We start from the raw sequence: 19,825 nt of genomic DNA on the forward strand, positions 1-19,825 counted from the left end.
ACCAGGCTGGTCTCGAACTCACAGAGATCCGCCTGCCTCTGCCTCCCGAGTGCTGGGATTAAAGGCGTGCGCCACCATCGCCCGGCATTCAATGTGTTTTCCAGACTGTTCTTAGATTCATGAACTCAGATGGTTCTCTCACCTCAGTCTTCATGCAGCCGTGACTCAGATGTCTATCACCACACTCAGTTCCTCTCCATATTGTCAAAGCCTGTCTCTGACACTTAGCGCTCAGTTACCTCCGCCTCCACCTTCTCATTCTTCCATCAAAGAAATTGGTCCAACTGGAGTCATAGTCGTCGCTGGTCAGGCCTTCTCCATCCCCAGGATCATTTCCTGAACGTTTTTTCTTCCTCTGGAGAGGCAGTGATTCACAGGAAAGATGCCTAGACTATATCTCTAGAGGAGTGACCCCTTCATTCCCCAGTGACGGCCCTCCAGTTTATAGGGGAGAAGGGACTTGCCCAGGATCACATGTCCTGCCAGAGGGTGAAACACAGCTGGGCAGGCAGGCCTGTTTGTGTGCCGTTCTCTATATCCAGATAATTTTGTGGCATGCTGAAGAGGAAAGGGCTGGGGTTCTGGGCGTTCTCTGGACTGTATGGATTCAGCCTTGGCACAGCCACGATACCCTCCTGAGCCCTTCTATATCATTGCAGCTCTGGAGTCTCCCATCCACTAGGCACCAAAAGCTATTCCCATGCCGAGGATATAGCTGTTGGTGGAGTGCTTGCCTAGTACATGTGAAGCCTTACGTTCAATCCTCAGGGCCACATAAACCAGGCATCGTGATGCACCCTTGAAATAGCACTTGAGAGGTAGAGGCAGAAGAGTTAGGAGTTCAAGACCATCCTAGGCTGTGTGAGACAGTCAGAAACACACAAAAACAAACACTCCCTCCTATAGACAGGGTATAAGAGATCTGTTCTTCCCTGTCTTCCTCAGACTCCAGGTCCTGTGAAATCCACAGGAAATGCTCCAAGGCTGCAGAATGTTGTGAATGAAAGGGGGTTTCTTAAACTGGAAACTCAGAACTGCCCCTCAGCCAGCCCTCGTCTCTGTGTTTTAGTCCAGGGTCAGGCTGTTTCCTGGTTTCTAAGCTTTGCCTTTATGGGATTTTGTCTTTGTTTTGTTAGGTAGTTTTTGTTTGTGTGTGTGTTTGTTTGAGACGGGGCTGTCCTGGAACTTAGAGATCTGCTTGCCTCTGCTACCACAGCTAAAAGCACAGCTCACTAGGTCTGGCTTATTTGTCTTTGTGGACTTGCCTGTAGTTGCTTGCAGAGGGCGTCAAGTTTCATAAAGCTGGATTGCAGGTGGTTGTGGACCGCCTGATGTGGATGTGGGGACCTGAACTCCGGTCCTCTGAAAGGGCCGCTGATCTACATGTCTAGCACAAGAGTTATTTTTACTTATGTGTATGTAGTAATGTGTGTGTATGCAGGTGTACATGCCTGTACACGTGAATGGAGGCCAGAAGAGGATGTCAGATGTCTTTTGTCACTTTCTACTTATTCCTTTGAGGCAGGCTCTCTCCCTGAAACTGGTGCTTGTATCTCTGTTAGGCTGGAAGCCAGCCAGCCCCACAGTCCTGTCTCTATCCACATCAGACCTACTGGGGTTACAGGTGTTTGCAGGAACACCCATGCTGTTATGTGGGTGCTGGGATTTGGTTATCATCCCTCACGATCGCAGAGCAAACACTAACCCACTAAGTCATCTTTCTGGCCTTTGTTGTTGTTGTTGTTATTGTTGTCTTATTACAGTTGTTTTGAGACAGGGTCTCCATCTTAGGCTGTCTTTGAACTTCTGATTCTCCTGCCATCACCTCCCAAGTGCTGAGATTACAGGTGTAGGTTTCCACACCTGATTTCTGCAGTGCTGGGATCAAACCCAGGACCTGGCACATGCTGCCAACCAGGGTACATCCCAAACTCTATTTCTGGTTTGGTTTGGTTTTTGAGGCAGTATCTCAATTTATCACCACTTTCAACTGAGTTTCTGGCTTGAAACCCCCAGCAGTTGCTCAGTCTCCCAAGGGTTTGGATTGCAGGTGTGAGTCAGGTCCGATCAGAAGTCTTGTTTTTGTTCTTTGAGTCTATAGTCTGAAAAACGTCACCATGTGCTGGTTGGTTTCGCCATAAGCACCGGTGTCAGTACAGTTGTATGCAGTTTGTGCGCAGAGTTGACCAGGAAATGCTAATTTGGGGTTCGGGGCTAGGGGTATAGCTAGAGTGATAGAGAGCTCACCTTGCATGTGAGTGGTCATAGCTTTGGTCCCCAGCACTGCCATAGAAAACATAAGAAAAGACTTGGGTGGATTTGGAAAATCTGGGGCCCTAAGATAGGGATTTGGATGACTCAGACCTTCCACTCCGAGATGGAGCTAGGAAGCAGAACAGCTCTCAGCTCCATCGCTGGGTATCCATCCTTCCATCCAAGGCCCCATTCATTTGCTACAGTGCATTTGGAAGTGACCTGCAACCCTGCATGGGATAGTGCATTCAGAACCATCAAGGGGAAGCCGTGGGGCTGGTCAGTTCACCAGAGTCAGAGAGGTACCAGAAAATAAAGCCATTTTATTATTTTCGTCTTATTCACCATATGGCCTGAGGGTGGGGTGGGAGCAGAGTGAATGGCTGGCCCCGCTGAAGGCTCTGGGGTGCTCTACTTGGCCTGAACAGTCTCCTCCAGCCTGTCCATGCGCTTCTGTAGCTCTTGTACCGTGGCCTGCAGGTTCCTCATCTCTTCCTCCAGCCGAGACACAGTGTCCTGGGGGAGCCAGACTGCATTAGACCCCGCTTTTCTATATATTCCCTTCCTCTGACATCAGCTAGCCTTTCCAAGAACCCCAAAGCTTGGCCCCCTTTGGTCCCAGCAGCTACTACTCAGATCACTGCATTTGATTTCTAAGGCTGCAGGGTCACCCACTCCTTGTCCTCCCAGAATTTCCTGCCATTCGGAGCTCAGACATCTCCACAAATACATCTCTGTGCCGATGAGACACTGAGCACACCCATGCAGCCTTTGCCCTAATCTGTCTTCCTGCCCTGCTACCCCAGCTCCCCAGCTCCCCACTAGCCCTACCGAGCTGGGAGCGCCACTGGCCTCTGGTGTGGCTCTCTTGCGGACACTGTCCAAGCCCCTGTTGACTCTCAGCTCCCGGCTCTTTGGGGGCACATAGCCATCCTTGAGGGAGATGAGGAGGGGGCCAGCATCCCGGCCACCCAGCCACTCCTCAGCTGTGAGGGCAGGGTCTGGTCCTGCAGTGGGTGGATACAGGTCCTCCTGGAACAGGTCCGACTGTGGGCAAGGCCAGAGCTGGTCACGAGAGTGTTTATGTTCCTGCCCCTCCTTACAAGCCCAGTGGTCAGTTCCTACCCTGGCCCAGGGAGGAGCATAGGAACATCACCTTTCTAGGCACTGTCATGGCGATGGGCTCACATTTCCGCTCATGAAGCTTGTAGAACCTGCAGAAACAGGAAGGTGAGCGGCACGGTGCAGCACGAGTGGGCACTGAAGGTCTGGTCAGAATTGGGGCACTCACCTGGCAATCTCACACTTATTCACTTCCAGGCCACGTTTGGGCATGTAGCCCATACCACGCTGGGACTCCTTGGAACTGAACATGGAAAGATAGTGCAGGAACGGAGCCTCAGAAGTGATCTCAAAATACCGGATAGAGCTGTCACCCTGTAGGTGGTGCGGGCAAGAGAGTCAGTGCCAGCACGGACCACCAGCCTTTGTGCTCACTTACCCACTTCCCTGCCCCCAGTCACCTTGCCACAGAGGTAGACAATGTTGGTGTCAGGGTCAAAAAAAGGCAGCAGAACTCCGCTGCTTGTGTCCAGCTCCTGCAGGGACAGCGGCTCTTCTAGGTGCTTCTGTAGAGACAAAGGGGGTAGCAAGGCTGAGCCATGACAAGTCTTCACTAGACAGCAAGCAGTCGAGGGCCCTCAGACTAAGCAGTAGAAACTTCCCATCTAATAGGTAAACTGAGGCCATGGTCATGTGGTAGGGTTGTGACAGCCTCCCTCCGCCTCGGTTCCAGTCTAAAGACTCCCATTTCTGAGCACTCACTGTGTCCCACAGCGCCACCTGCCGCTCACTCCCATTTCTGAGCACTCACTGTGTCCCACAGCGCCACCTGCCGCTCACTCATGCGACTGAAACCCGTGGTTAGGATCTTCCCTTCTGATACAAACACAGCGTGCACTGGCCGAGTTCCCTCATGAGGACGGTCCTTTTCCTGAGAGACAAGCATTGTGGTCAGTCAGCTTCTCTCGGTCTCACCAAGAGACTAGAACCTCGGTGGCTGCAGGGAGAGCAACATCCTGGGGCCAAGATTTAAGGTTTAACTTACAGCCACCACAGTGCCTTTCCGAGGCTCAATGATGCGAACACGCTTGTCGCGGCAGGAGGTACAGATGAGACCGCCATCCCGGCTCCAGTCCACACTGTAGATCGTGTCCGGGTGCACGTCGGGACCCAGTGTCAGCACAGCTTCCCCAGTGCCCACATCCCACACCAGGATCACATTGTCACAACCTGCACAATTGTCCAGCGTGGAACTATGAGCGTGTGCCCCCGCCAGGCCCCCAGGCTTCCCCTCCGCACCCTTACGGCACCTGCGCTGAGTAGCACATTCTGGGCTGTGGGGTGCCAGGCCACGATGCCCACCCGCTTGGTGTGACCTTCCAGAGTGACAACAGGCTCCCTCAGGGGCAGCACCAGGCCCCCATCAGGGATCTCCCACACCTGCAGAGAGGGGCACGTGAGTTGCTGGGGCTTCAGAAGCCAGGTTCCTCTGGAGACCCCTCCTGGCTCACTGTCCTACCAAGACTCACCATAACTGTGCAGTCCTCAGAGCCACTGGCAATGACATTGTCATTGTGTGGGCACCAGGCGATGTCTAGCACAGGAGCAGTGTGGCCGCAGACCAGGGGCACGTTCTTGTCCACTCGTCCAGTCTGGAGGGCACAGCAAGGCTTCTGATGGAGGTGTTTTTACCTCCAAACCCAATCCAACCTCCCCTACACCCCTGCAAAGGGACACACAGGAAAGTGTGGGGTCCCCAGGGGCACTGAGGTGAGGGTTTGTCCCATCCCAGGAAGGCTAGCACCAAGCTGCCTGAGATTCTGATTCCTCTTACTCCGTGTCATCTGTGGACGACACAGGCCCTGGGCCTAGGACAAACCCTCTCCTTGGGGTCCCCAAGAGGAGAGTGTGTGACCAGGGGGCTATGGGATGTGTCCTGTTGGATAGATAGACGCCTGGTAATCTGTCCCCATGCCCCTGGACAGCAGCAGTTTGAAAATGGCCTCTTCGAGGGCCAACTGCTTCCTGTGTAGAGAGCTGCACAGGGTGCAGGCCCAGCTTCACCCCGACAACCACTTCCTCTTCTCCTCGGCTTCCATCGGCCCTTTTAAGGTAACAACTCGGGGCCTATCTCCCCTTCCTGTTTCACCCCCTGAAGAGTCCAGGAGAGTACTGGGGCTGCAAGCTTAGAGAGTAGGAAAAGGCTTTTTGCTTCATCTCCACCTGTGAGGCCCAGTTCCTCACAGGTCAGCCCTGGAGAGTACCCTGGAGCAGCCATCCCTGAGCAGAAAACCCCAGGCTGAGACTTAGGAGGCCTTTCCCCCACCCCCTTGTTTTGTCCCCAGAGAGCTTAAGCGAATGGTCCTGTCCCGCTTTACAGATGACAACGCGCCGAGGAAGGCTTGGTACCGGGCGCCTCCTCAGGCCCACACAGTCTCAGTGGACGCCAGGAGCCTCCTCAGGAGAGCTGCTGTACCAGAAGCTCACCTTGCCTAGGGGCAGCACCAGGAAGGCCCCTCCCCCACTGGCCTCACAGATCAGAGCCATGAACTTGGGGTTGACGGCACAGAAGCCGCTGTCCCAGGTGGTCTGCGAGACGCGCACATCCTCGTAGCACTGGTCAGCTTTGGCTGGCTGTCCAAACACGTGGCGGAATTTACTGGAGCGAACCACCTGCCGGCTCATCCTGAGGGACACAGATTGTAAACTTTCTCAATTCTGGCCAAACACTGTCAGCCCTAGAGCAGTCCTTGGCCTGCCTTTTGGGGTTCCAGCGTCCTGTCTGAGGCACCCTGACCTACTCTCCATGAGTGACAGTCTGCTTATCCTCCCCAGTTTTTCTTCTGTCAACCCCAACACTTCAAGCCACACCCTCAATTCTGCACCATCAGCCCCTACCATAGCCCAATATGGGGGCAGGCACCAGGGTCCCCTTCACAGTGGTCCTGACACTCTCACGGCTGTTCGGTCCTAAGGACCTCTTGCAGAGCCTACATCCCTCACACCCACATAGAGCTTCCTAAAGGCAGGGCAGGGCTGCCACTGCCTAGCCTTCCAGCTCAGGGATGGCACACAGGGAGATGTGTGCCAGCTTGCCCAGGAGGGAATGAAGTAGCAGGATGGCTTCCCCAGGTTTCTGGCCACAAGAAGTAGCAATGGCTTGGGTCCCAGCATCTCCCCGTACCTCTGCTTCTCAGCCTCCGCTCAGGAAAAGCAGGTGTTCTGTGCCGTCTCCACTTCCGCTAAGGAAGGAGAGGCCCACCACGATTGCCCTGAGGCCCACTAAGATGGTTACCCACTGTGGCTGGGCAGCCAGCCAGTGAAGCCCAGGGACTGCCTGTATCCTAATGTTCCGAAGCCCCATCCTTGGGCTCAATCCCTCCACCTTCCTACTCAATGAAGGAGCCTGGGCTGCCCTGTGGGAAGCATCCTGCCCAGAGCCTCTGCCCACTTTCCCAGCCTCACCCATCTGCTCAGCCTTAATGGGGAGCCCCTTCTGGCTAGGGCTTCAACCCTCACCCACCCTGCTAACCCTAAGGAGGCTCCCAGGTCTACACAGAAAGCAGGCGAAATGCACGAGTGAAGTCTCCAAGACAAGAAGGGGCCATAAGCCCCCGCAGTGAGCAGTCTAGATTTGGAAGAAGGAAACCCCAATCTAGAGGTGAGGGCAGGAAGATGTGCCCCACCCGACCTCCTCCCCCACCCAGGTACCAAGCCCGGAAACCACGGAAAGGGGAACTTGGTCTTTTCTTGTTTTGCACTCAACCCCTTCCTGTCTCAAAGCTCCGGGCAGCTACTTGGCTCACCCCACCCTGGCCCCCACCCTCACTGCCCAGAAGCTCCCTCCCGGGGACATAGGTCCCGAGACCAGCTGCGGTCGCTCCCAGCGCGCCCACCTCCATCTTGGTCACGATGGTCCTTCGCCCTCACCTTGAAGCACTCTGGGACCTGCTTGCTGCTTCGCACTCCTTGGTCCCGGGCCCTCCGGGCTAGGCTCCTGCACAGGCTCCCTGACCACAGCCTGGTGGCCCTGACAGCTCGCCCACCCCCACAGCCCTGCTCCCACGCTGGCGCTGGCCCCACAGGTGGCCCATGGCAGCGATGCCGGGCCCTTGTGACCAGCCCTCCCCCAGCGCCCAGTCTCACCTGCTGCGGGGAGCTGAACGTGACCCCCGCAAGTGGAGGAGGAAGGAGAGGAGGATGGAGGAGCCGCAGGCTGGCCGCCGAGGATGCTCTGTCAAGACAATGAATGAGCAGCGGCCGAGCGCCGGCCTCCTCCCGGTGGCAGCGCCCCTTTGGGGCGGAGCTCATGGAGGCCCGGCCCTTCGCTCCCGGACAACCCGCTCTCCACGCCGTCAGCTCCAACCCCCCACTCCCCGACAGATGCTGACGCGAATCTGCTCTTCTTTTAATGTCAAAACGCAAAAATATCCCGTTCCTTCATCCCTCCCCCGGCCGCCCGCAGCCTGCTCGAGGTCCTTTCCCTGGCATCGGAGAAAGCTCCCGAAGGGCTGCGACCAGCTCGAGAGCCTTGTCGGCCACAGGAGCACTGCTCTTGTCGCTGCCCCGAAACGGACTCCTGGGTGGCCGTGGGAATCATTTCTCCTCTCGGGGCTCAGGGCTTCAAAGGAGACACCCGTGCCCTCTGCTTCACAGGGTTGAGATCTGGAAGCCGTAAAAGAATTGGGCAGTATGGAGCACCTGTTTTGTGCTCCGGACTGAGAGGACAAGCGAGCCAGGCTCTCCCCTCTATAGGGAGAGTCAGCCTGGGGTAGGGTGGGGTACTCTGCCACAGTTTCGAGGCCACTGAGTACAGACAGGCCTGACAGCGGGCACACAACTGACCCTCAGGGAGTGGTGGGTTGTCAAAAAAGCAAGGGCAGGGCAAGAAAGGCCTTTGCTAGAATCACAGTTCTGACTCCTGACTGTCACTCCTCCGCGTGACCTTTGGCAGGACACTTTAATTTCATCTCAGCCCAATTTCCCCTCTATAATGGTCTTACCCCCTTACATGGAGAGCTGGACACACATCTACAGACTGGCAGGTACTAAGGAAAGTTAGGTCTTACAGCCAGATGTGGTGGCCCACACCTGCAAATCCATCACAGGAGAGACAAGCAAAAGGATCACAGTGACTTCAAGGCCAGCCTGGTCCACATATAAGTTCCAGGCCAGGGCTACATATGAGACCCTGCTTCAAAAAAACCAAAAGGTTCTTTTCATTATTGTCACTTGCCAAGGTTTGGGGCTGTCCTGAGAGGGTGAGGAAACACCAGCCATGACTTTGGGGAGGCAGGGGTCAAGGCACAGTCTCAGCCAAGTTCAAGAAAGCAGGTGTGCTGATAGTCACCTATAATCTGTAATCTGAGCACTCAGGAGGCTGAGGCAGGAGGCAAGACTCTGTCAGAAGAAACTGTTCTTCAAGGAAGAAGAAGTTCAAAGCAAGAAGGGCCTGGCTCCAGTTCTATTGGTTAGCTGTGTGATCTTGGGCAAGAGGCCCAACCTCTCCAAACCTCAGTTTCTTTAGATAAGGAACAAGCAAAAGTGTCCTGCCCACCTCACGGTTCACAGGACCGTAATGGCGATTGGAGTGCTCAGTTACTCGGTGCAGGGCTGTATTGTGCCTGCAGGTCTGTGACTGTGGGCAGGGACTGCAGAGTCTCCAGCTAAAGTGTGAGATAGCATTAGCGGGGCTGAGAATGTGGCTCAGTTGGCAGAGCGCCTACATTGCACGCATAAAGCCAGGATCTCCAGCACCACATAAACTAGGTGTTGGTGCTGGTGAGATGGCTGAGTTCTTGCTGTTCTTGCAGAGGACCTGGGTTCACTCCCCGCATCCACATGGTGGCTCACACCCCTCTGTAGGCATGTTTGTGATGCATATGCCTACAGGCAAGCAAAACAGTCATACACGTTGCCTTGGTTACTGGTCTGTTGCTGTGAAGAGACATCACGACCAAGGCAATTCTTATAAAAGAAAGCATTCAATCTTTTTGTTTTGTTTTGTTTTTCAAGACAGTGTAGTTCTGGATGTCCTGGAACTCATTCTGTAGACCAGGCTGGCCTTGGACTCTGAGATCCGCCTGTCTCTGCTTCCTGAGTGTTGGGATTAAAGGTGTGTGCCACCACCGCCCGGCTAAAAAAAAAGCATTCAGTTGGGAGCTTGCTTTCAGTTGTAGAGGGTTAGTCCATGATCATCATGGTGGAAAACAGGCGTGGTTCTGAGAGTTTCACATTCTCATCCACAGTCAGGCAGAAAGAGACAGACAGATAGGCAGACAGACTGACTGACTGGGCCTGCTGTGGGCTTTTGAAATCTCAAAGTGCACGCCCAGTGACAAGCTCCTCTAACATCTATTCCAACGAGGTCACACCTCTTCACCCCAAACAGTTCGCCAGCTGGGAGCCAAGCATTCAAACCCAGGAGCCTATGGGGCCCATTCTCATTCAAGTCACCCCACATAAAAATTAAAAATCTGAGGCTGGAGAGATGGCTCAGAGGTTAAGAGCAATGGCTGCTTTTCAGGAAGTCCTGAGTTTAATTCCCAGCAACCACATCGTGGCTCACAACCATCTGTAATGAGACCTGGTGCCCTCTTCTGGCCTACAGACATACATGGAGGCTGAACACTGTGTAGATAATAAATAAGTCTTTTAAAAAAATTAAAAATCTAAGCCAGGTGATGGTGGTGCACACACCTGTAATCCCAACACTCAGGAGCCAGAGGCAGGCAGATCTCTGAGTTTGAAGCCAGCCTGGTCTACAGAGCGAGTTCCAGGACAGCCAGGGCTACACAGAAACCCTGTCTCAGAAAAGAAATGAAAAATCTAGAAACAAAAGCAGGTATGATGGTGCATGGCTATAATGTAAACACGTGAGCAGCAGAGAGGTAGCAGGCTCAGAAATCTAGCACTGTGCTCGGCTACATCAAGAGTTCCAGGCCAGCTGGGCTACAAGAGATCCTGGCTCAAACCTTCCCTGCAAGTACTAATAGCTAGTGTGTATTGTGAGCTACTATGTACTGTACTGTTCTAAGCATTATAGACTTAAATGCTCACTGGGCATGGAAGTGCATATCTGCAGTTCCAATACACTGGAGCCTGAGGCAAGATGGCAGCCTAGGCTACACAGCAAGACTGAATCCAAAGACAAATGAACAAGAAACACCTGAGAGCGGCTAGCACTTGGTGGGATGCTTCATTTCTCAGGGTGTAGGCATACACCACCGTCACCCCTGGTGGGGACTAACACTCACACTCATACAGAGAACCAGCACATTGATAAAACCCATGCCTTTGGGGCAGTGAGCATTTGGGCTAGAGAGAGAAGGCTAGGCAGCCATCTGCAATGTGGGGAGAGGATGGCATGGGGCTGTCAGAGAACAGACACAGACACCAGTGGGAGGGACTTCTCCAAAGCAGATGTCTACAGAACGTAAGAATGAGTTAGCTCAGTGGCGGGTTGACCCAACATCCCACTAACGCATGCCTGCTTGCTTGCATGCGTGCGTGCGTGCATGTGTGTGGGTGCTGGAGACCAAACCCAGGAACTTGAGAGTGCCAGGCAAGCATTCTGCCAGTAGGCTGTCCCACCAGCCCTCGTCTGTGGCATCACCTTGAATGTCTTTCAGGGACAAGGCATTCCATTACAGACCGTCGGATTTAGCATGTGGCCGTGCTTCCTGTCCAGTGAAACCCCTTCTCACTGCTTTAGCTCCACTGATTTGACTCAAGTCTGCGCTGTGAGAAAGAGGTTCATCTTGGAGCGGCAGGAGGTGGGGAAATCCTCTTTGCATTCTGGTTAGTAACCACATGTGAAAATGTAAACACAACCGTAATAGAGTAGCTTGTCCCCATGTAGAAAAAACTCTTCAGAACAGTCCATGCAGAGAACTGCAGAGGCAGGATACAAAGACAGATCCTAAACATCACTGGAGTGGAGTGTCTGGATCAATATACCAGACCCATCCTGGACCCAGCTATGCTTGAAGGAAGGATGTTCCATTTCTGTGAAACAACAAATTACCTACCTCTAAAAGTGTCACTTCTCTGCTGCTGTGATAAGACGCCATGACCAAGGCAGCTTACAAAAGAACGTGGTTCCTTGGGTTTATGGTTTCAGAGGGCTAAAGTCCACGATGGCGGAGCAAAGGCGTGGCAACTGGACCAGCTGAGAGCTCACAGCTTGCTCCTCAAGCAGGAGGCAGATAGAACGCTAAGAATGGCACAGCTTTTTTAAAATCTCAAGCCCACCACCAGTGACACACTCCTTATACAAGGCCACACCTCTTAATCTTTCCCAAACAGTTCCACCACTGAGGACCAACATATATATGAGCCTATGGGTACCATTCCCGTTCAAACCACCACCTCCCCTCCCTCCCTCCTCTTCCCTCCCTCCTCCTTCTTCTCCATCTTGCTATTGCATCCTAGGCTGGCCTCACTTACCTGGTCTTCCAGATCACCCATTACAGGTGTGTGGCTCATATCACTCCTTCCCAGTGTTACCAAGAATTAGACGGCCAAACACTGTGCTCATGCTATGAATATACAGCAACACCTTGGGAGTATTAATGTTAAGAAAATCATCATCATCATCATCATCTTGAATCCAATCATGCCTCTAAATATAACTATTGGTGTATAGGAAATAAGAAAGATAGACGAATAGACAATGCTATAGGAAGCAATTACATGAATCTTCAATGTGGGAAATTTCATAGGACACATGACCTGACTTTGACAAATAAATGGCAGAAAAAGCAAGTGGGGGAAGGGTAGGCCGTACTCGTAAGGGTGGAGAGTTTCAGCCCAGCTTGAGCAGGGTTTGCCCCTGTGGCCAAGGATGTAGCTACTCCGTTCTCCAAGCACAGCAATGCATTCTCATTCTTTTTCTCTCCACCGTGACCAGACACCTGGCAGAAATCGACTTAGTGGAGGAAGGGTGGAGCACGCCTTTAATCCCAGCACTTGGGAGTCAGAGGCAGGTGGATCTCTGTGAGTTCGAGGCCAGCCTGGTCTACGGAGTGAGTTCCAGGACAGCCAGGGCTACGAAGAGAAGAGAACCTGTTTCAAAACAAAACAAAAAAGAGGAGGAGAACACTACAGTTCCAGGGGACCCAACTCCTTCTTCTGGCCTCCATGGACACTGCGCACATGTTGCTCACAGACAGAAATGCAGACAAAATGCTATGCACATAAAATAAAAATAAATAAAACATTTTTTTTTTTAAAAAGAGCCTATGTTTACTTCTCCAGGGTTACCAAGGAAATGCAGAATTACCTAGGAAATTGCTGCCATTGGCACAACCCTTCTTTGTGAACTTATTGTTATTCAGTAAGTCTTGACATTGTGGAAAGACAGGACCCCCCCCCCCTTCCTTTAGAGATGGGATCTAACCGTGTAACTCTGACTTGACTAGAACTCACTATGTAGACCAGACTGGCCTCACACTTACAGAGCTCAACCTGGCGCAGCCTCCCAAGTGCTAGGACTAAAGGTGTGTGTCACCACCCCCAGCCTACCTATGCTTCTGACATAGTGTGTTCATTCCAAAGAAATTCTATTCTTTTAAAACAGGCCTGTGAGATGGCTCGGTGAGTAAAGAGACTTGCTGCCTAGCCTGCCCATCTAGTGTGCATGAGCCCCGAAACCTACATGGCAGAAAGAAGTGATTCCTGTTAATTGTCCTTTGTCCTCTGTACACACAGTCTCTCTCTCTCTCTCTCTCTCTCTCTCTCTCTCTCTCTCTCTCTCTCTCACACACACACACACACACACACACATACACACACACACAGAAAGAGAAGTAAAAAAACACTTAAAGGGTGGGGTGTAATTCAGCAGTGAAGCAATAACCTAACACATACAGGCCCTAGGCTACATCCCTAGAACCACAGGGGGGAAAAGTTAAGCAAAGTCAGCCTGAACTACATAGCAAGAACCTGTCAACCTGTCAAAACATAGTAAGTGTCCCATGTGTCAGGAGAACCTGCAGCCCAAACCACTTCCGATCCCTCACCCCCGTTCACACTCAGGGTTTGTGACTGACTTGTTTCTCCTTGTTTTCCCTTCCTCCTCCCCTCCTTTCTTCCTGCTTGAGGCTTCTGCCTCTGGCGTGCCACATGGACTTGGCCTGGAAAAGGCCATCCATAATCCTGTGACCAGCAAATGAAACACTTGGCTTTCTCTGTGGTTCGGGGAACAAAACTGTATGTGCTGGGCAGGTGTCCCCTGAGCCACCCCTCCAACTGCTCCACTGGCTTCCTTCACTTGGTGCCATAACCAAGCCTTCTGTAGAGCGCTGCCCTTTCTCGTGGTGTCCCAGCATGCCACAGTGTCTCATCCACACCTGTAGCCTCAGGTATCACCTTTGGTTGGCCACCTCCAGCCTGTGTCTGACTCAACCCCTTGCCCCTGTGGCTCTGACTCGTATGTCCCAATAGCACCTCAGGGTGCTTCCATCTTGGGGAGAAGGAAGTCTTGACCTTGAATCTCTCTCTCCCTTTTTCTCCATCTCTACCAGGGCTACCTGAGTTGAGTCTGTTGCACTAGGCCCCTGACCAGTCTGTTGGCCACCCACCTTCCCTTCCCGTGATACACGGCCCATTATAACATTACCAGAATCACTTCTTAAGAGGCAAATGGAATCACCATGGCCTTGTTTGGTTGGTTTTCCAATTTTGTTTTCTACTAGGTTTCTATACAGCCTAGACAAGCTTCAAGTTCATGATCCCCCTGCCTCAGTGTCCCAAGTTTTAGTACCTTAGGGGTGTACTACCATGCGAGTTTTTATTTATTTATTTATTTAATTTATGCCTACACTTGAAAACTCCATCACCCTAAGCTATGTTATGCTCCTGCTTTGAGCATAGTCTTTGTTTTTCGAGACAAGGTTTCTCTGCAGCTTTGGAGCCTGTCCTGTAACTAGCTCTTGTAGACCAGGCTAGCCTCGAACTCATAGAAATCGGCCTGCCTCTCCCTCCTGAGTGCTGGGATTAAAGGTGTGTATACCACCATCGCCCAGCAAGAATAATATTTTTTAAACGTATTTCTCTCTTGTATTTGAAGTACTCTTCAAAGACATCCTGGGCCTGCGATTCTCTTCCCACAGCCCTTAACCACTTTACGAGCTGCAGTCAGCCACGGTGCAGGGTTTCCCCTTTCTGTCAGTGAGCCCTGCCCATCCTCCTGGCTTCTGTTTGTTTTCAGCCCTAATTAGGGTGTCCCGGGCTCACCACAAAGGGCCTCTCTGCATTGGCTCATCACACTCTGATGCAAGGACCTGAGACTGGGCTTAACTCTTTTAAGATTTGGCTCCACCATGGTTGAGGCCCTTCGTCAACTCTTGAGAAGCAGTATTGATCCTTTATGTTGAGCAGCAATGCCTTCCTCAGACACAGCGGTGGGCTGTGGGGTGTTTCCGGTGAAGCTAAATCTTCAGTGTGCCCAAGTTTCTGCCTCCTTGACTCCACCATGTCAAGGAAACGTTGAAAATAAAGTAAATCTTGGAGAAAATAAGAATAAACCTTTAAGGTCCTGATGAAGTCCAGCTTCGTGTTCTCCCCCCGCCCCCTGCTGTGCCCTTGGTGACTGTGGGAGAAGACGCAGTCAAGCTCGAGGCTTTAGAGACTCAGCCTCAGTTTTCTTTGACGAGTTTTTAGCCACTTTGGCTTTTGGGGTTTTGTCTGTTTAGTTGGGTTTTATATATGACGTAAAGTCACAAGTCCAGATTTATTTTTAATGTGTGCGTGCTTTGTCCCTGAATATTCTAGCACCATCTATTCAAAGGCTGTTCGTTCTTCCATGGAATTATCTTGGCATCCTTGTCCAAAACCAATTGGTTTTAGTACTGTGGGTTTCTTCCCGAACTCTCTATTCTATTTCATCTGTCTATGGAGCGCCTCTTTCTGTGTGTTCTATTTTTGAGACAAATTTTTACTATGTAGCCCTGGCTGGCCTGGAACTTACTATGTTAACTAAACCTTGAACTCACAGTGATTTGCCTGCCCTCTGCTTCCCGAGGACTGGGATTAAAGGTGTGTACAACCATGCCTAGTTTGTGGGTCCATTCTGAGGACTGGGATTAAAGGTGTGTACAACCATGCCTAGTTTGTGGGTCCATTCTGAGGACTGGGATTAAAGGTGTGTACAACCATGCCTAGTTTGTGGGTCCATTCTCAAGCCAATGCCACCAGGTATTCATATCTGTGGCTAAGTTGTTAACTTTTAAAGATAAGAAGCATAAATCCATCAACTTCCTTTTCAAGATTACTCTGGTGGCCTGGACAGGGCAGGTTACATCTGTAATCCCAGCACTCGGGAAGTGGACACTAGGAGGTCACCATGGCTTTTAGGTCAGCCTGGACTACAGAGTAAAGTCGTGTCTCAAAAAAGGGAGAAGGAGATGGGGCTGGAGAGATGGCTCAGTGCGTGAGAGCACTTGCTGCTCTTGCAGAGGACCTAGGTTTGTTTCCCAGCACCCACGTGGTAGCTCATCATTGCCTGTAACCCCAGTTCCAGGGGATCTGACACCCCCTTCTGGTCTCTTTGAGCATGAGGCACACTCGAGGTTCGCATACATGCATGCATGCATTCAAACACATAAGACATAGATACTTGGGGGGCTGGAGAGGTAGCTCAGTGGTTAAGAGCATTGCCTGCTCTTCCAAAGGTCCTGAGTTCAATTCCAGGCAACCACATGGTGGCTCACAACCATCTGTAAAGAGGTCTGGTCTCCTCTTCTGGCCTGCAGACATGCACACAGACAGAATATTGTATACGTAATAAATAAATAGATTTTTTTTTTTTTTTAGTTTTTCGAGACAGGGTTTCTCTGGAGCTTTGGAGCCTGTCCTGGCACTAGCTCTTGTAGACCAGGCTGGCCTCAAACTCACAGAGATCCTCCTGCCTCTGCCTCCCGAGTGCTGGGATTAAAGGCGTGCACCACCACAGCCCGGCAATAGATATTTTTTTTTAAAAAAAGAGAGATACTTTTTTAAAGAAAAGAAAGAAGACGATGAAGGAACTGGGAGAGAGATCTGAGGGGACAGTGCTCACCAGGCGAATATGAGGGCCTGAGTTCGGATCCCTAGGATTTATGGAAAGCAGAAGACGAGCATGGTTTGTGGTCTCAGAGCTCAAACAGCAGGATGTGGGCCACAGACAAGAGAATCCTGGCATATCCCAAGAGGAGCAGGGGACAGCAAGGTGGAAAGCAGAAACTAGCATCCAGGTTGTCCTCTGACTTCTGCGCCCACGCCACGGCATAGCATGAACATGCTTGCATACATGCACACACATACAGCATACACTCCAGATTTTTTATTTATTTATTTATTACATATACAATGTTCTGCTTGCATGTATACATGCAGGCCAGAAGAGGGCACCAGATCTCATTACAGATGGTTGTGAGCCACCATGTGGTTGCTGGGAATTGAACTCAGGACCTCTGGAACATCAGGCAGTGTTCTTAACCTCTGAGCCATCTCTCCAGCCCCACACTCCAGATTTTTTTTTTCTGAGACAGAGTTTCTCTGTGTAACAGAGCCCTGGTTGTCGTGGAATTAACTTTGTAGACCAGGCTGGCCCCAAACTCACAGAGATTCACCTGCCTCTGCCTCCCAAGTGCTGGGATTAAGGGTGTGCACCACCATGTCTGGCTCAGATTGTTTGTTTGCTTAAAAAGAGCCTAGCTTGGTGGCTGTGTCAGTCGCTTTCTGCTAAAGCACCATGATCGAAAGCAGTTTGTAGAAGGATGAGATGACTTTGTGCTATGCTTCCGGGGTATTGGAGCTCAGGGTGGCAGAGAGGCAAGCAGCAGGTGTGCTGGCAGGTGCAGACAGTGAGTGGTCACATCTCTGACTGAAAGCAGGAAGTGGAGTGCGACTCTAAACACTCAAAGCCCGCCCCAGCGATGCACTTCCTCCAGCAAGATTCCTCCGCAGACTCCCCAAACATCACCAGCTGGGGACCAAGCGTTCAAATAGTGGAGGCTCTGGGGACATCTTCACTCAAACCATCACAGCGGCTCATGTCTTTAATCTTAGCCCCTAGGAGGGATGGACAGATTTTCATGGGCTCAAGGCTAGCCTGGTCTTCATAAAGAGTTTCAGGCCAACCAGGGCTACATAGTGAGATGTCTCAAAATAAATCAAATAAAAGAAAGAAAAAAATGAGAAAGAAAATAAAATAAGGTGACTATGGGATGATTTAGATAGTTCATACCTGTGTGTGTATGTGTGTGTGTGTGTGTGCGTGTGTGTGTGCGTGTGTGTGTGTGTGTGCGTGTGTGTGTGCGTGTGTGTGTGTGTGGGAGTGTGTGTATCTTTGTAATCAGGGTTTAAGTGTAGCACAAATCCAGACCTTTTCCATCTTCTATACCCAGAGGACAGCAGCTCCTCAAACCCTGGAAACCACCATCCTAGTTTCTGTTTCTGAGTGTAACTGTTTTAGATGCCTCAGGTAAATAGAACCTGTGGTGCTTGTCATCCTGTGTCTAACTTACTAATAGATACAATGTTTTCAAGGCTTGGTACATGGTAGCACATGATAAAAATTCTCTTTATAGCTGAATAATAATAGGGTATGTGTACATAAGTATCACAATTCCTTGTTCAAGGGTGTGTGTGTATGTGTGTGTGTGTGTGACACACATGCATGCCACAGCAGGACATCTGTGGAGGTCAGAGGGCATCCATGGGTGCCAGTCCTTGCCTCCTACCTTGTTTGAGCTGGGGTCTTTCTTGTTCACTGCCACATAGACCAGCTAGCCCATGTGTGTCCAACAACTCTCCTGTTGCTGCTTGTCCATCTTCTTTTAGGGGTGCTGGCATTACAGGCACACCCCTCCATGTCCAGTTTTACAGGGATTCTGGGGAACTGAACCCAGGTTGTCAGGCTTACCTGGCAAGCACTTAACCCACCGAGCCACCGCCCCAACCCCACGCTTTATTCATCTGCCGGTAGTCAGGTAGGCTACCTCTGAGCGATTGGAGACCCTGAGCTCAGTTCTTCCAAGCCCTTTGAAGGGGGATTTCTGGAGCAGATGCTGTTCTGCTTTTACCTTTAGAAGCAACCACTACACTTCTCTCCAGGACAACTACACTTCTTAAAATTGTATTCTGGTGGACCTTCAAGACGGTTCAGAAGGTAAAGGTGCTTGTCACTAAGCCCGATGACCGGAGTTTGATCCCGGGCTTCCACGGGAAGGAAGAAGAGCACAGACTCTCATGAGCTGGCTTCTGACCTGCATGCACACTGAAAGAACGTCTGTGTGTGCATGTTCACGTGAGAATGGGCACACGGAGGCTCTTATGTAGAGGACAGGGGTCCCGATCTTCCATCTTATCTGTGGCTGGGTCTCTCTGCTGCTGTCTGTTGCTCTGTGTTTAAGCCTAGCTGGCCTGTGTACTTCTGAGAATTCTGCCGTCTCCACCTCAGTCTTGCTGTGGGAGCGCTGGAGTTAGAGAGGCCCTACCGCACCCACGCTTACCTGGGCTCAGACTCTTGCACAGCACTGGGCTCTAGCCAGTCTCTCCCAGCCTGCGGCTATGAGTACAGCTTACATTCCCAACAACGGTACTTGAATTAAAAAAAAAACATGGTATTTGTTTAGTGTCCGCGGAGGGGGCACCATACATGTGTAGAAGTCAAAAGACAACAACTTTCAGGGGTCATTGCCTCTCCTGTCACCGGTGTGGTCGTGTGGATTGAACATGGATCCTCAGGCTTGGAGTCAGGCACACTTGCCCACTGAGCCATCTCATTGGTCCAAAGGTTTATGTGTCTTTACACTCTTTTCAAGACAAGGTTTCTCTGTGTAGCCCTGGGCTGTCCTGGAATTTGTTCTGTAGGTCATGCTGACCTCAAACTCAGAGATCCACCTGCCTCTGCCTCCTGAGTGCTGGGATTAAAGGCGTGGGCGCCACCACTATGCCTAGATTTTTTTTTTACATTCTTGTCAACAGTTAGGTTTTCTGATTTTGTCCATTCGTGCTTATCGTAGTCACCCTAACAGCTGTGAGGTAAAATATCAGCAGGTCTTTTCCACAATAACTAATCTTCAGTGGATTACCTAGGATTTTCTGTGTATGAAATCAAGTCATTTGCAAATGTAGCTTTACTTCTTTTCCGGTATAGGTGCCTTATTTTCCTTTCTGTGGTGTAGACATAGGGTCTCGTGCACGCTAGGCAAGCGGTTACCATCAAGCGGTGCTTTTCATTCTTAGGTGCCTTTCGCGTCATTTTCTTCTTTAGTTTTCCTAGATAGAATTTATTTTTCAATAATTCACCTCAACTTTTTTCTTTTTCTTTTTTTAGTTTTTTGATACAGGTTTTCTCTGTAGCTTTAGAGCCTGTCTTGGAACTAGGTCTTGTAGACCAGGCTGGCCTCAGACTCACAGAAATCCACCTGCCGGCCGGGCGATGGTGGTGCACGCCTTTAATCCCAGCACTCGGGAGGCAGAGGCAGGCGGATCTCTGTGAGTTCGAGACCAGCCTGGTCTA

The 19,825-nt window shown here is 51.1% G+C and overlaps 1 protein-coding gene across 1 annotated transcript; it reads right to left on the bottom strand.

The window, feature by feature from the left end:
* Positions 1–2,556: 2,556 nt before the first annotated feature.
* Positions 2,557–7,931, bottom strand: Coro1a (coronin 1A). Its single transcript, XM_005351236.3, has 11 exons — positions 7,462–7,931; positions 5,803–6,001; positions 4,845–4,967; positions 4,626–4,755; positions 4,361–4,545; positions 4,127–4,246; positions 3,777–3,881; positions 3,545–3,690; positions 3,410–3,467; positions 3,085–3,300; positions 2,557–2,769 (listed from the first exon to the last, which is right to left on the bottom strand). The coding sequence occupies exons 2-11, from the start codon at positions 5,998–6,000 to the stop codon at positions 2,665–2,667; spliced, it is 1,386 nt and encodes a 461-aa protein (XP_005351293.1). The 5' UTR covers position 6,001; positions 7,462–7,931; the 3' UTR covers positions 2,557–2,664.
* Between the last annotated feature and the right edge of the window lie 11,894 nt (positions 7,932–19,825).

The sequence above is a fragment of the Microtus ochrogaster genome, chromosome 8, assembly GCF_000317375.1.
Source record: "Microtus ochrogaster isolate Prairie Vole_2 chromosome 8, MicOch1.0, whole genome shotgun sequence".
In the NCBI taxonomy this organism is placed as follows: Eukaryota; Metazoa; Chordata; class Mammalia; order Rodentia; family Cricetidae; genus Microtus; species Microtus ochrogaster.